At 42.9% G+C, this 14,724-nt stretch overlaps 1 protein-coding gene across 5 annotated transcripts in view; it reads left to right on the top strand.

Annotated features, from left to right (window-relative positions):
* Nucleotides 1-14,724, top strand: part of LOC131459309 (cell migration-inducing and hyaluronan-binding protein-like) — a 161,932-nt gene that overhangs the window by 71,664 nt on the left and 75,544 nt on the right. For 3 of the 5 annotated variants that reach the window (XM_058628971.1, XM_058628972.1, XM_058628973.1), the window contains exon 3: nucleotides 13,979-14,165. In XM_058628971.1, the coding sequence (XP_058484954.1) occupies nucleotides 14,111-14,165 (55 nt within the window). In that variant the 5' untranslated portion in view covers nucleotides 13,979-14,110. Of the gene's footprint in view, nucleotides 1-3,693; nucleotides 3,790-9,232; nucleotides 9,494-13,978; nucleotides 14,166-14,724 lie in introns of those variants that run through there. The other 2 variants (XM_058628975.1, XM_058628974.1) reach the window with 2 other exon arrangements.

A 14,724-nucleotide genomic window follows, 5' to 3' on the forward strand; every position in this document is an offset into this window, starting at 1 on the left:
AATGGTGCTTCCATGGTTAGATAATCAACATGGAGGGAGATGATGCTAATGCTGTGCCTGCATTTACTAATAGAGAAGGGAGCTAGCATACTAGCATACTACTTTGACTAGCTAAACCGAGACAAAAATACCTCAAACATTGTAAAAAGTAATGACTGTAGTTATGTGTAATACGTATAAGCTCAAGTTATTACAGTAATATCTGCTGAAACTTTAAATTACTGTTTGGAGTAATGTTAGCGTCAGGCTAACGCCTTGTAATTGCATCAGCATCTTTTTTCTGCCGACTCACTGTTCTCTAAAATGACCGTGGATTCACAGTCAGGCTGCTTCAGTTTATGTTTATAACTGTGCTGTCCAAAGGCAGCCTCTGTATGAACCTCCATACATTATTGTTTAATTAAGTAAGTTCAAGTTGCGTTTTATAGCAATGTTTTTGTCACCGTTTAGCGTCAAACATGTCACTGAAAATGAAACTTGCTCGTGTTTTGACTCAAAAGTGCAATTAACTACAAAAAAACCTGAATTATTTGGTCTTTTAATGAAAATTATTGACTTCTCTACCTTTTTATTTACACAAACAAATAACTAATAGCCTTTTTAAAATGGTTATACCGTGTATAATTACGTATCGCATAAACTACACCACTGGTCCTTCATCTCCGTGCATTTTCCTTCTCCCTGCTCAGCATCGTGACGGCACCACGGACACACTGAAGGTATTTTTTAAAACCTTAAACCACCCACAAACCCAGCACCTTGTCCACCGCCCCCCACCCCCCCGGGCCCCCGTCGCCCCCGCCGCTCTCCTGTCAACCACTGCTGATGTTAAACAGGTTGCATCATTTCCCCGAGTGTGTTTCGGTTTCATCACACTTACGTGTTTATCTGCTGTAATCTCAGTGTTGTGCAGTGATGGCACAGTGTGACTGCAGGGCTCGCCCTCGATCCACGCTGCTGCTACTGCTGCTGCTGCTGATGATGATGATGCTGCTGCTGCTGCTGATGATGATGATGCTGCTGCTGCTACAGCACCAGCCTTAATGAGGTCATTTCTCTCCTTCCTTCCTTCTTATTTTACTGTAACTCTGCAGAGATTTCATCATTTCACGGCAGCGACAACAGGATCAGTGACGGACTGAAAACTAAAGCAGTTTGACGTTCACGGATTCTCTGATCACATTTCTGCCTTTGATCTTCTACTGAAGCCTGTAGGTGTCAAAACTATGATATTGTGTTGTAAAAAAAATCAAATCAAATCATATTCACTGAATTCACAATCATTTTGACGTTATTGATAAAAGGGTCAACCAACTTGACATCAATCTTAAGAAATCAGTGCAGCGTGATTTTATCCCTCCCTTTGATAAAATATTACATTTTAATAAGAACAAAATGACTTGGGGGGGAAAAAAGTGTTAAATAACTTATAAGTCATAAATAACTCTCTCTAATCTGCATTTTCTTTTTTTAAATAAAAAATGATCTATAAAGTGAATATGAAATACACGGAACAAGTCTTCAATAAACCAAACATATCAAAAAATTTGTAATATTAAAAAAGTAGGTTAGTGTTTATAAGACGTTTTCTTTCATAGTGAAAAAAACAGAAAAATCATAATAAATAAGATGATTAAAAATCATAAAGTCATTCAAATGAAAGAAACGATAATGACAATTTTTTTTCCCAATTTCACATAAAGAAACGATAATGAGCGTTTCCCGTTTCGTCCCAGTTGATTTTTTCCATCTAACGCTAAGTTACCCGAATGTTGTGTCACCCGGAAAGTGACCTGTGACAGGGGGAGGAGCTTCTCGTGGGGGGGCGACGATAAAAGTGTTCACAAATGAACAAAAACTGATATCTTTCTGCTACGAGTCGTATCACGTAGAGAACATCAGTGGTGTTTTCACACAGTTTGACGGCACTACACTGTGTTATGGTGAAGATATTGAATTTTTTTAAATATTTTTCGGGTGTTGCACTTTGCAGACGGTCCCTGCTCTCCGGATGACGTCGTTTCTCCACTTTGTCTTTTTGATGAAAACGACGTTGTAGCTTTTGTCGTCCACGTTGCTATGATTCAAAATATTCCGACATTTTCTTTTTTAACAAAAAACCCACGTGTTTTGTGTTGTCAGTGTGTACGTGTGTGTGTGTGTGTGTTTACGCACCACTGCAAACACGTGTAGGTATGTCTGTACAGCAGCTGACATGACAGGCGCTGAGTTTCCTGTGTGTGTGTGTGTGTGTGTGTGTGTGTGTGTGTGTGTGCATTCTTGTGTGACAGAGTTCATTCATCTGTGTCTCGCCCAGTGTTTTCCTGCTCATGCTAACCTTGTTAGCTGTACCTGGATCAGGTTGAGGACAGCATGTTCAGTATGAGACCAAATGTTTTTTTTCCCCCCACAACCAAATCCAGGAGAACACACACACACACACACACACACACACACACACACACATTCTTGCTCCGCGTTCTCAGTGAGGACTCTCATAGACATACAGAATAACGCGCTCCCTTACCCTTTACCTTAACCTTAACCATCACAACTAAATGCCTTACCTTGACCCTTGACCTGATGTTATTGTTGGAACATACTGTTCCTGTGTTGTTTGTGAAATCACCATATGGCAACTTTAACTAATAAATTATACAGTTCTAACTAGGGATGAGAATCGGTATCGGTCAGTATCGGTATCAGTACCGATACTGTTCTTGGATATCGGACAGATGATGAAAATGTAATTAACTGTGACCTATGTCCAAATTTGTGTGTTTATATAGTTTAATATAGTTTCATCAAATTTGCCTTTAGGTTGTGCTGAAAAAAAAAAGCATGTTCTTATACAGGGCTGAAGTGATTAATCGATTATTCAATTACTAAATGAATCGTCAACTATTTTGATGTTAATATTTTCTCTTTTCTTTGCTCCGTAAAACAAAGAAATCATTAAAACTGAATCATTTTGGTTTGTGGACAAAAACAAAGACATTTGACAAACACTGATCAATATTTTTCAACATTTGATAACGTTTTATGGACCAAACGAGACGAATCGATGATGAAAACAGTCGTTAGTTGCAGCTTCACTTCTTCTAGGCCTCTGTATTTAAACGTTTTAACATAGTAATTGGAAAAAACACCTAAATAAAGCCTCTGTGTTCCTGAGGATTAAATAAAGTTGTGAGCACAGGACAAAATATAGGTTTTAAATGAAAAAAAAAACTGTCCTTGCAGCTTCTTCTCTTCTGAGGAAGCTTGAAACAAAGTCTTTTAACCACAATTCTTCTTAAATCTTAGCCTTAAACTCAGTGTTTCTGCCAGGGAAAGTCCTAAAGACAAGAACACACACACACACACACCTGAACCTCCTCTTCCTCCTCCCGTCTGTCAGCATGTGTGTGTGTGTGTGTGTGTGGAGGCTGCTCTGTTATCAGAACTGGCTGCCGAGTGAATTGTGTTTCCCAGTGTCAGTGAGGCCTCAGGAGCCGGCTAATGATATACAGGTTCATATTTTTAGCACCCAGCCCTGATTCTCTCTCTGTGTGTGTGTGTGTGTGTGTGTGTGTGTGTGTGTGACACAGAGAGAGAGAGAGTGAGAGAGAGACATATGGCTGGCCCACGCTTTTCTTTGGAAACCCTAAGCAGAATTTGATTCTGACCCCGCCCACACTTCACCATCTGATGTTAGTCAAACAAAACGGTGAGTGCGGCGTGTTTTACCACCTCTGTTATCACAGCTGCTGGAGTGGAATCAGGAGAAGCTCCATGAAGACCTTTAATGTAAGGTGAACTTTATTATTTTTATTACTTTTACATTTGGAGACAAAACAAATGCATTTGATGTATTTTGAATTTTAAAAAAATACCTAAATTATGGCATCAAAATTGCTTTGAGAAGTGCAATTTAAACTCAGAATTCTGACTTTATTCTCAGAGTTCTGAGTTTAAATTCTCAGTTTAAAGTTAGAATTCTGACTTAAAACTCAGAATTCTGACTCTATTCTCAGAATTCTGACTTTAAACTCAGAATTAAGGCAGAATTCTGAGTTTAAAGTCAGAACTCAAATATTTTTTTCCTGTGTGGCCCTAATATTGTTCCGTAAGAGTCGCTGGTGATGCAAATAAAAGAAAGATAACAGGGAATAACTCGGGAGGTGAAGTTTTTTTATGCTTTTTTTCCTGTTAAATGTGACGCGATTAAGCATTTAAATCCTACTTTTTTGTGTTATTTGTTTAATTTTCCATGCACTTTGTGTATGTATATATACATATATACATATATATGTATATATACATATATGTATATATATACACATATATACATATGTGTATATATGTATATATATACATAAGAAAAAAAAAAAAAAAAAAATGTATAAACAGTAGAAGAGTATTACTGATTTTCCTCTAAGTACCACCAGAGGAAGCTCGTACCACCGGTGGTACACGTACCGCAGTTTGAGAACCCTGGCTGTAGTGGGTTTGGTCGTAATCCGATTTGGTGTCAAAGTGACTCGTGTTTGAACACTTCAGGTTTTATGTGTTCAGTGACTTTAACACTAAAGTGAAAGGCGACTCCAGTGAAACAGGGGCGAGTGGGAGTAGTGCTGCCCCCTCCTGGCTGTTTGTGGGTGTGCAGGATTAAGCAGAGTCAGTGCCGTGTCTCCAGGTTTGTGATGATATCCGACTCTCTCTCTTCTCTTGGAATGAAAATATAAGGTAATCTTTTTTTATTAAAAAAATCTTTGGCAGTCGCGCGTGTCAGTCCTGAGACGGGAATGTCAAACGTCTTCCTGGAGACTTCCTGTGTGCGTGTGCGTGTGCGTGTGCGTGTGCGTGTGCGTGTGCGTGTAGTCAGCAGATTTCCCTCACCTCCACATGGCCAGTGTTCAGCCCGACCTCAAAGGCAGCTGCTGCTCGCGCGGCTCCACCCCGACACTCCCTCACAGGGATATTATTACACACTATTCATAGACTTAACGCTTGTTTCTGAACGAGATTAATTGCAAGTTTTAGTTACTTTTGGAAGTCCTAAAAGCAGCTGTGTGAGTGTCCTCCGCCCTCAGTTAACCTCCGGCTTGTTTGGTGTGTTGCTGTGTCACTGTATGTGTGGCAGACAGTGTCGTGCAGACGGTGAAGGCGGTCATTTCACTCTGAAGCGTGTTATTTAGGAAGTGTGTGTCTGTGTGTGTCTGTGTGTGTGTGTGTTGTCAGAGCAGTGGCAGCTTGTGTTTAAAAATTTCACAGTCACTCTGAGCTCATAAAGTGTCCAATAACCCGGCGGAGTGTGGTCGTACACGAGCCGCCGCCGCCGCCGCCGCCGCCGCCGCCGCTCACTCTCTCGCAACTTCATCTCACATTAAACGGGATTTGTTACGACTCTTGTCTCGCGTTTTTCCGACACTGTAGTTTACTGAGGAAACACACCGTTATGGGAGATGATAGCGATGAAGAGCTAGTTCTGAGGGAGCTCAAATTAAGACACAATGGTTGTCAAACTGCAAACTGATAAGAGAATAAATCTTCTCGATCTATTTACAACGTTGGTGATAATTAATCGGGTTTTGTGATATTTAATCCTCTTTGAGAACCACTGGTGTAGCCCGATTACATTCTAATTTAAATGCCTGATTCCAGTTCCTGAACCTTTCTGGTACCAATCCTAATTTGTCATTTGCGTCGTTCTCATTCACCATGAACTCCCAGACCATTTGTGACATCTGGAACATTCCAAAACTCCTGGGAAGTGAAAGTTATCTGGGCAAAAAGGGGGCAAGAAGGCAGAAGTAGCCGCCTTGTCACGCATGCACAGAGCAATCTGCAGCGACACGTCACCATTGCTGGTCCACTGCTGCCTCGTGTGGCGAGTTTGTGTCACTGAGGTAAAATAACTCACTTGGATGTCGTGATGGAGGCAGCGGCGATGGCGGCGGCTCGACAGCTCCTGTGAGCTGTGATGTCAAACCACTGGTTCTCTCTGTGGGCTTTGGTGTGGGAGAGCGAGTCAATCAAATCACGTTATGCAAATTTACAGACGTGCTGCTGCCACATGCGACCCTGAGATTCATCACAGATGTTGAGGCTTCTCTCACCGAGAGGCAAAATATTTATTGGCGTATGTTTGTCTTTAAAGCTCTTATCAGAAAATTGCTTTTTATAAATTACATCTGTGTTTTTTGTGGAGAAACTTTGGGTCTTTTTCTTCCGACACCACGGAGCGACCGGCTCGTCCCTCGGGTTCCTCTCGCCGCGGCGGGACTTTCTTTCTGTGTCAGTGCAGCGATGTAATTGGAGTCTTTTGAAACGATATCAGGCATAATTCACTCAGTCATTTTAGACATTCATTCAACGAGCGCACGCTAACAGCCTGCATCTGTTCTGACTTGGTTGAAAGTGACTCTGTTGTTGCTCGGCATCAGTGGAAGTGACATGTCTGCTTTTAAAGCTGCACTGCGTAACTTCATTATTCGGCCTAAGTTTGGTCTTTGTCAACGGAAACAATTTAAAATGATGTGAAGCAAAACTATCAGACCAGAGTGAGGGAGTGTTTGTGTGTATACAGCAGCAGAGCGGGTTTCACACTACAGTTTTCAACTAAAACGCGACACCCGCGACAAACAATGACAGACCATAATAATCAATCTGGACAACGACCACAAAGATGAGCAAAGATGAGAGTTTCCTTAAAGTCATGTGTTGGTTGTCTACTCGAAAATGCAAGGGTGGCATTTTGAGATTTGAGTGAAGATACGACGTTTAATTTCTTTATTTTATTTATCGTTTATTTAGCCATTGGAAGGTCATGGAAGGTCATTGAGACACAAGATTCCTACTTCTTTTACAGGACATTTTCGAGAGACAAACAACCTACAGTCAATTTAGACTGTCCAATTTACCTAATGTCCATTTTGTATGGTTTTTGGACTGTAAAATTAAAGTGTCGAAGTATAGAGGCCATACCAACAAGATCCTTTAAACACAAATATCTGTCGTGGATTCACCAAGACTCTAGCCCCTAAAAGAGAGGGAAATATTAACTTGCAAACACATCTACAGTAGCAGTGACATGGTCTTTAATAGTGAGATCAGTGGAAACAACACACACACACACACACACACACACACACACGCCCTCCCCATGGTCTCTCTCTTTAGGAAGTTCAAATAAACACAGCCTTGTTTTCCTGGCTCATCGGGTGAAGACCGTCCAACATGAGTCCAGCTGGCTGCGTGGACTCATGTCGACAGGCTTATTGAGAAATCACAAACAGCAGAGTGTTGAGCGGCGGCTTAATGGCCGACGGTGCGGCAGCGCCGCCGCAGCAGCTCAGGGAAATCTGTTTGAACTTTAAGAAACGCCAAGACGGAACAAGCGGCTGTTGTTAATCACACGTGAACGCTCCGCTTAAGTGGCTCCTGCCTCTGTGTGTGTGTGAGTGTGTGTGAGACAGTCAGAAACACGTCTGTCAGTCAGAGTTGGAACGTCCAGGTAACTCCTGGAAATCCATGCGTGTCAATTGATTCAAGATGTTTTTGTCCTACAGTTTGCCCTTTGCTCGCGACGCTCTCACAACAAGAGTTTTGGCTACTTCTTGTTACATTTACACACTCGCCATCCTCCATTATCACCTCCAACAAAACCGTGGCCAAGTCGACGCAACCCCCCTCCTGGATTTATTTCCATTTAATGGCTGTAGTTCATGTGTGAGTGAGTTCTTCTAACTCTCACTCTCCATATCTGGCAGTTATTCAACTGTTTCAGGAATCACGGTACTGAGGAGCTGACGTCACAAACGTGTGATATCTCGTCTGTGATTGGACGGTCCTGAGGTTCTACCGTAAAGACAAGTATATGGGCGCAAAGCTCTTTTTCTCTGCTTTCCGGTATCCATGCATCCATCCATCCGTCTTCTACCACTTAATTCTCCACATGAGGGAGCAAAAGGTGACATTTTCTAGGTCTAGGTGCAAATGCTAAATCCTGTCGGCGACAGGTAACAGAAGGTTTCATGTCCCGGTCGTCGCTCTTTAACTTTATCAACTTTTCTCGACATTGTTGGAATGACCAGTTCTGGTTTTAGGCAGCTCCGTTCCAGCTCTCGCTGGATCCTCTCGTCAGCCACCAAACACAGGAACATCTGCACTAGAGCCGAAACAATGACTTAATGAATCGTTGACTGTTTTGATAATCGATGAATCGTTTTTTTGATGATTAAAGATTTCACAGACTCAGATTTCGGATTGTTGCAGCTTCTTAAATGTGGACAAAAACGAGACATTTGAGAACATCATCATTTCCAGGTTTGACAAACACTGATCGACATTTTATGGACCAAACGATTACTCGATTAATCAAGAAAATGATTGGCAGATTAATCGATGATGAAAATAATCGTTAGTCAGTTGCAGCTCTAATCTGTACCTCGACGACAGTTGTGGTTACAACCCACCAAAAAACAAAAGAAGAAGTTTTTTTCTGAGAACTAAAACAAAATAAAACATTAGACTTATGTCGAGGTCTCTGGAACAGTTCATGCCAGACATGCCTACAAAAAACAGGAATATCGCCACCTAGTGTAGCGGAGGCAGAAACCCCGCATTCAATAAAGTCATCGTCGTAATGTAAGTGTGAGTGATTTGGTTCCGTCGTCGTCAAGCGCATGGATACTGTCCATATTTTTACTGGCTGATCCTTTCAGCTCAAAACTCCCTTCTGGAAAGTGTAACCAGAACAAGTACGGCGGGTACAACTCGACTGTCAATCTGAAGGTTTATTCCACATACACAGTTAAACAGCAGTTAGACAGCAGTCCGTTAGTTAGTTAGTTTAGACAGTTAGTAGTTAGTTAGCTACTAATTAGAGTTAGTCAGTCAGTCAGTCAGTCATCATCTACCGCTTTATCCTCCACCAGAGGGTCGCGGGGGGTGCTGTGCCAATCTCAGCTACATCGGGCGATAGGCGGGGTACACCCTGGACAGTTCGCCAGTCCATCGCAGGGCCTAATTAGAGTTAGTTAGGTTGTAAAACCGACAAGTCGTACAGGTTCTTATGATTCATAGATTTACAAAGGCACATACAAAGGTTAATATATAACAAAATTTGACTTTGACAATGCACCTTAAAGGCACTTTAAAGGCAACGGTGCTTTGATACCAATTACAACAATGAACAGATAAATAGAATGAAAGATAAATAGCTTTGCCTGCTAGAAAGTTCTACAGATACAAAGTCATGACGGAACACGCTTGGGTCGTTAATCACACGTGAATGCTTCACTTAAACGGCTCCTGCTTTTCAGTCAGAACACATTTGATCAGAGGATGAATGACTGCAGGCTTCACATTCTTGTGAGTTCACCGGACTCGTCTACGTCTTTGTCTTTGTCTCTGTGGATCGTCACGACGTCTCTGCGAACTGAACCAGCTGACGGCGGACACACGTACACAGAAGCACTGGCTTTGTGAAAAGGTCGGGAACAATGTGGTGAGTGATGGACTTGGTCAGGGACAAATAAAAGAAACCTCGGTCCAAGTAAGAAAATAATCCTCCCAAGCTGAAAGCCTCTCGGAGCGAGTTAAGAATAGAGCCTTTTAGTTTGCTGACCATGTCGTCAAACCACTCTCAGTGAAAATACGCCTACCAACAGGGACACCAGGAGAAAAAAAACTACTCTAGCTCAAATGTACACTCATCTTAAGAATGTGTTCGCCACCTTTTCTCACAGTTTAACAGCCTTTTCTGGATGGAAACTAAAAGCTTTCTCCACCACACCAAAGTCCATAGAGAAGAGTGGCGTTTTAAGCTCCTGGGGAGACGGACGCTGCTGGTCTAATGCTGCCGCGTTTGTTAAATTTGTGTCATTGAGGTCAATATGACTTTTAAACGTATTGGTGGAGGCAGCAGTGGATCAGTATTTCCTGTGTACTGTGACGTAAAATTGGTAGTTCTTTCAATGGAGTTTGGTTCAGGAAAGTTAGCGGTTTTAAAAAAAAATGACCCACACTTCCATTTCCAGTTTTAAAAGGCTGCATAACACTGAGATAAAGCGGCAAACATGTTCGCTGGTGTAGATTTTGTCACGTGAGACTTTTGTTTTGAGGCTAAAATTTGGTTTTCTTGGTGTTTGTGCTGACAGACATGTTTTTATTGGATACTATGCTAAAAGAGCATGAAGCTGCCAGCGTCAGATGGGATTGGATGTCTTAAGTTGCCATTTACGTCATCAGAGGTCAGAACTTGGAGTGACATCATCTCCCATTCAGTTGAGAATTTGGGGGGAAAAAACATGGTTGCAAACATATCTCAGGCTTTAGCCATTGTTAGCAAGTAGTCGTGGTGTCCCATGTGAGGGTTGTGTGGTTGCTCCAACTTTCCGAGTTGGAAATCTGACTTCAGGACTGGAACGCACCGTTATCCCCAAAATAAACCGGTTGCAGAATGGACGCGCTGCGCTCTGATCCACACAGCTCCGCTAATGCTTGGAGTTGTGGGACTAGGTTCTCTCGTGGCACTGCCTGCACGGAAATACACTGTATGTGTCGTAAACACAACAAACGGAGCAGTATAAGCCCCCCAAAAAGAACCTCCTACAGGTTCTCTTGAACAACAGAACATCCTGATGAGCTGTCGGTCTAAAACCAACCATGACCGTCTCAAGATGCTTTGAAGGTCTCTGCAGAGAGAAGATCTTACAGTGACACCTCTAACAGCAGGTCTTATATAATTTGCCTGTGGTATGTTTCTCTTCATTCAGAGAATTCCATTTCACTGCACTGATCAAAAATGTGTTTGCATTCCAGTGAGGCTAAACCTCAAAGGCAGCGATGCTGCTTTCACTGCCAACCCAGGAGCCTTTTGGCCATGAAATGGAAACATGTGAGCCCCCGCATGACACAATCCCACTCATAAGGCATCAGTGGTAAATACATGCACGGGTACCTTGACCAGCCGTGTAATCATTCACATGTTCCTGATGTTTGGGTCACTCTCCGGGTTCCTCCAGGGGAATCTGGATCTCATTCCCAGAACTAAACGCAGTCCAACAGTCTTTACCAGTGGAGACGAATGTTCAGTGTGTTACCGCTGCAGTCTGAGCTCAGACGAGCAGAGGACGGACCAATGATTGGTGTGATGTGCGATGTGTTGCTTGTTTTTCACTGGGCCTGTGGTGACGGTGGCGCGCCGTAAAAACCTCTAATAACAGCAGTTATCTTTCTTTAGTGACTAAGCCGGATCATTTTTTTCATGAGTCACGATAACAAGAAGTTGAAAACAACTGTACCGTAGAGAGTGTGGATTCCCGACTGTTTGAACTTAAATTTAAAGGACCAAAGCACCATGATTCTCAAACTGTGGTATGTGTACCACTAGGGGTACGTGAGCTTCCTCTGATGGCACTTGGAAAATAAGAATACCAACTCTTCTTCTTCTGATTTTATTTGGTAGTAACGAGTAACAGAGATTAGTTAGATTTGTACTTTTTTACATGACAACACTGTTTAAAAGAACGTCAGTCATAAGAACACGAGAAAAGAACCTGAGATGAAGGTAAACCTCCTGAAACTGTGACCACAGCGACTCACTAAAACAGGCTCTGTGCCAACAAGAGGAAACTGAATCTTTGATTTTCCCTGGCATCTGCGGCCGCTCGGGGGATTAATCTGAAGCTAGACAACACAATCATATGATTCCAATCTGCAGAGGAGATTTTCCAGGTTAAAGGTTTCCCCGTGATTACAGCACAGCTGTGAACCGCGAGCGTGCGCGTGGCCGCATCAGCACACGCACACGTCCGTGTTCCCAGAGAGCAGATGTCTGGACGGAGGTGAAATGTGCTGGCAGGAATAATAAAGGCACCAGCAAACAAACTGAATGGAGCACAAAGCTCTGTCCGGCTCATTAAGTCTCACCCGTGCAGAGCGGCCGACTAACTGCGGCTAACTGAGCAGGGAAGCTAAGTCGGTTACACGGTTTAACAACAAGGTAATTAAATGATACACTAAATTATGATTAATTATTATTATAGTGCTGCTTTATGGCCACGGCGTCTCGCTGACTTCTCTGCATGGAAGCACACGCTAATTAAATTGAATGGAGATGCCACAGGCTCAGCAGCTCTGCCAGTTTTCTTTTTTTAACTGGAGGTCACGCTACGCTAGGAGAATCTCTGCCGAGCAGGTCCGTGTTTTCACCAATTAATCTGCAGTTAAACGTTGTTAAATCATTAAATGGGTAAATAAAAATAAATGTCAAATGTCACGGCATGTTTGGCAGACTTATATTGTACTGTAGCAAAGGTCAGGGAGACGCCGCTAATGTGCTAATGTTAATGTGTGTTCACGCTGAATAAGACGCGTTTTTTCACGCTGTTTCATTCGGTCTTTGGATAATTTGTGTTTACTCGTGTGAAAGTACGTTGGTGTTAATTATGGACCACAACTGCTCCCCCGGGGCTAATGCTAAAGCTAACCGACCTAGTTTCCTCACGCACGTTTTGGCCTCTTCACCTGGTCTCACGGCGACTCTGTGATACGGAGCGTTTATTGAAAACCTGCGAAGCGACCGAGCGTAAAGACAATTTACACGAGAGAATAAAAAGGAAGTTCTCCGTCCCGTTATCTGTGTGCTGTCACGTTCACGTAAATTACGGTAAAGTGTCGGAGTCTTGTGATCACAGCTTTGAGAAGAAGGAATTAATTTGAGTGCTAATTTGAAATAAACACTCCTGGGAAATGTTAAAGGTTAATTAAGAACATTTCTCTCTCCACACCCGGAGCAAACACATGCACATACTCATCTGAAATGAGGATGTTCTGTTAATGTTCACTGCGAGATGAACTGACAGCCGAGTGACAACAGTGCAGCCTCATCATCTGCTACAAGAGACGTAAAAAGGAAATGAAAACCAGCGGAAAACTCACCGGAGACTGAAACTGATGAGCGAGGGAGCACAGAGACAATTGTTTTGTTGCATTTTGTTTAACACGGTGACCCTTCGACTGCAAAAATTGATTTTCAAGAGAGTTTAAGCCTCCTGAGAGATATAATCTCTCCACTGTGTCCTGGTTCTGCGTCCTTCCGGTCGGGTTAGAGTTAGGGTTAGAACCACCCTAACCACCTCTACTGGCTCCTCTCGATGTTTCCTGTGCTGCTTCTACGTCTAAAATAACGCCATCACTGCCTCGATCTCATAGCTGGCTAGATGGCGTTCGTATTTCTCGCAAAATAAACCTCCTGATTCTGAGTACAAAACTAAGTTTGGAGGCCCTGTCTTGCAAGGCTGGTTTCCCAACATTTAAATCACTTAAACAATATTTGGCTGATAGCGGGGCTGTTTTTTTTTTACAGTGCTGCCAAAGTCATGATGTCTTTGATTTTCAGCCTGATTTAAGGAGTTCTGCGAGTTGCAGCAAGTTGTCCCAGTGTAAAATGTTTTTGAAAACCTTTCAAAGACTCGGCCCAAAGAGACACAGCAATGGCTCCCTGATGCGTCGCAGAGCCCAGTTCAAATTTCCTTTAAAGACTCAAGAACCTCACCAGAGCAGGTGCTAAAAACAAGTAGCAGGTACTATCCCTAATGGAGAAGCAAAAAAACCAAAGTTGATGTCGCTGAGATCTACATCAGAACTTGGGGGGTTTGCAGGTTCCGTTTGTACAGTGTGTACAGTACATATCTGCGGCCCGACGGTAGCAGCTGAAACGCTGTGGTTTCTCTGCTGACGACCACGTGTAAACAACTAAATCTGGGTTTAATTTTTAATCCCGTGCAAACCTGTATGATCTCGCTGCCTCACACACGCAGTAAAAAATAATCTGCCGTTAGCTTTTTGAAGATAAAGCTAAAATCCCCACAATGAGGCCGGTGCTGTGACAGACCTCCTGCCAGCCTCGTCCACCGGGGGAGTGCTTCAGAATCACCCATTTGTACGTGTCGTGCTGAGCCCTCTGCCTCTCCATGTGATGTTTCAGGTGCCTTCGGTGGCCTCCCGCTGTGAACTCGGCACTTCCCGCTCTGAAACCTTCTCTGAAGCCCGCCGGGAGGTCTGGAGGAACCTTTGAAGGCCACAGATTTGAAGTTGGACTGCAGGCAGGCTGAGGGAGATGAAGACATGTGCCGTGTTCCTGGCAGCTCTGCTGCTCCCCATCATCCACGCAGGTGAGTTACGGCGTTAAGTTTTCTTACCACCGCATGAAATCACTGCAACATCAGGACCGGGGATAATGAGAAGATTGGGGGTAAAGTGAGAACGAGAGCAAGAGGAAAAGCTCAGCTTTAACATCCATTTTTCATAATGTCGACCTTGGAATAAGAGGAAGAATGCCTTTTCAGCAAGATCTGAATGTGATACAACTGGGGCGAAACATTGAATTATTCATGTCATTATTCAGCATCATTCATTCATCCTCCCAGCATGTATTCAGGCAAGACTGTCTGTGAGGATGACTCTCTGAAAGATATTAGAGAAGAATAAAATAAGAAATTAGAACAAAATGAAACTTTTTGTCTTAGGCAAAAACAGGTTCCAGGAAGTCCTCATGGAGACCAAAACCTGGTCCTGATGGGGCAGGACCTCATTTCTAAGCCTAACATTTCAATTGTGGTTTAAGTTAAGTTAAGGTATTGGGTTAGACGTTAACTGGTTGTGGTTAAGGTTAAGGTTTTGTTTTGGTAGTCAAAGCAGAGTCCTAAGGAGAATAGCTGGGCAAACCTGTAT

This window comes from Solea solea, chromosome 5 (genome assembly GCF_958295425.1).
Source record: "Solea solea chromosome 5, fSolSol10.1, whole genome shotgun sequence".
NCBI lineage: Eukaryota > Metazoa > Chordata > Actinopteri > Pleuronectiformes > Soleidae > Solea > Solea solea.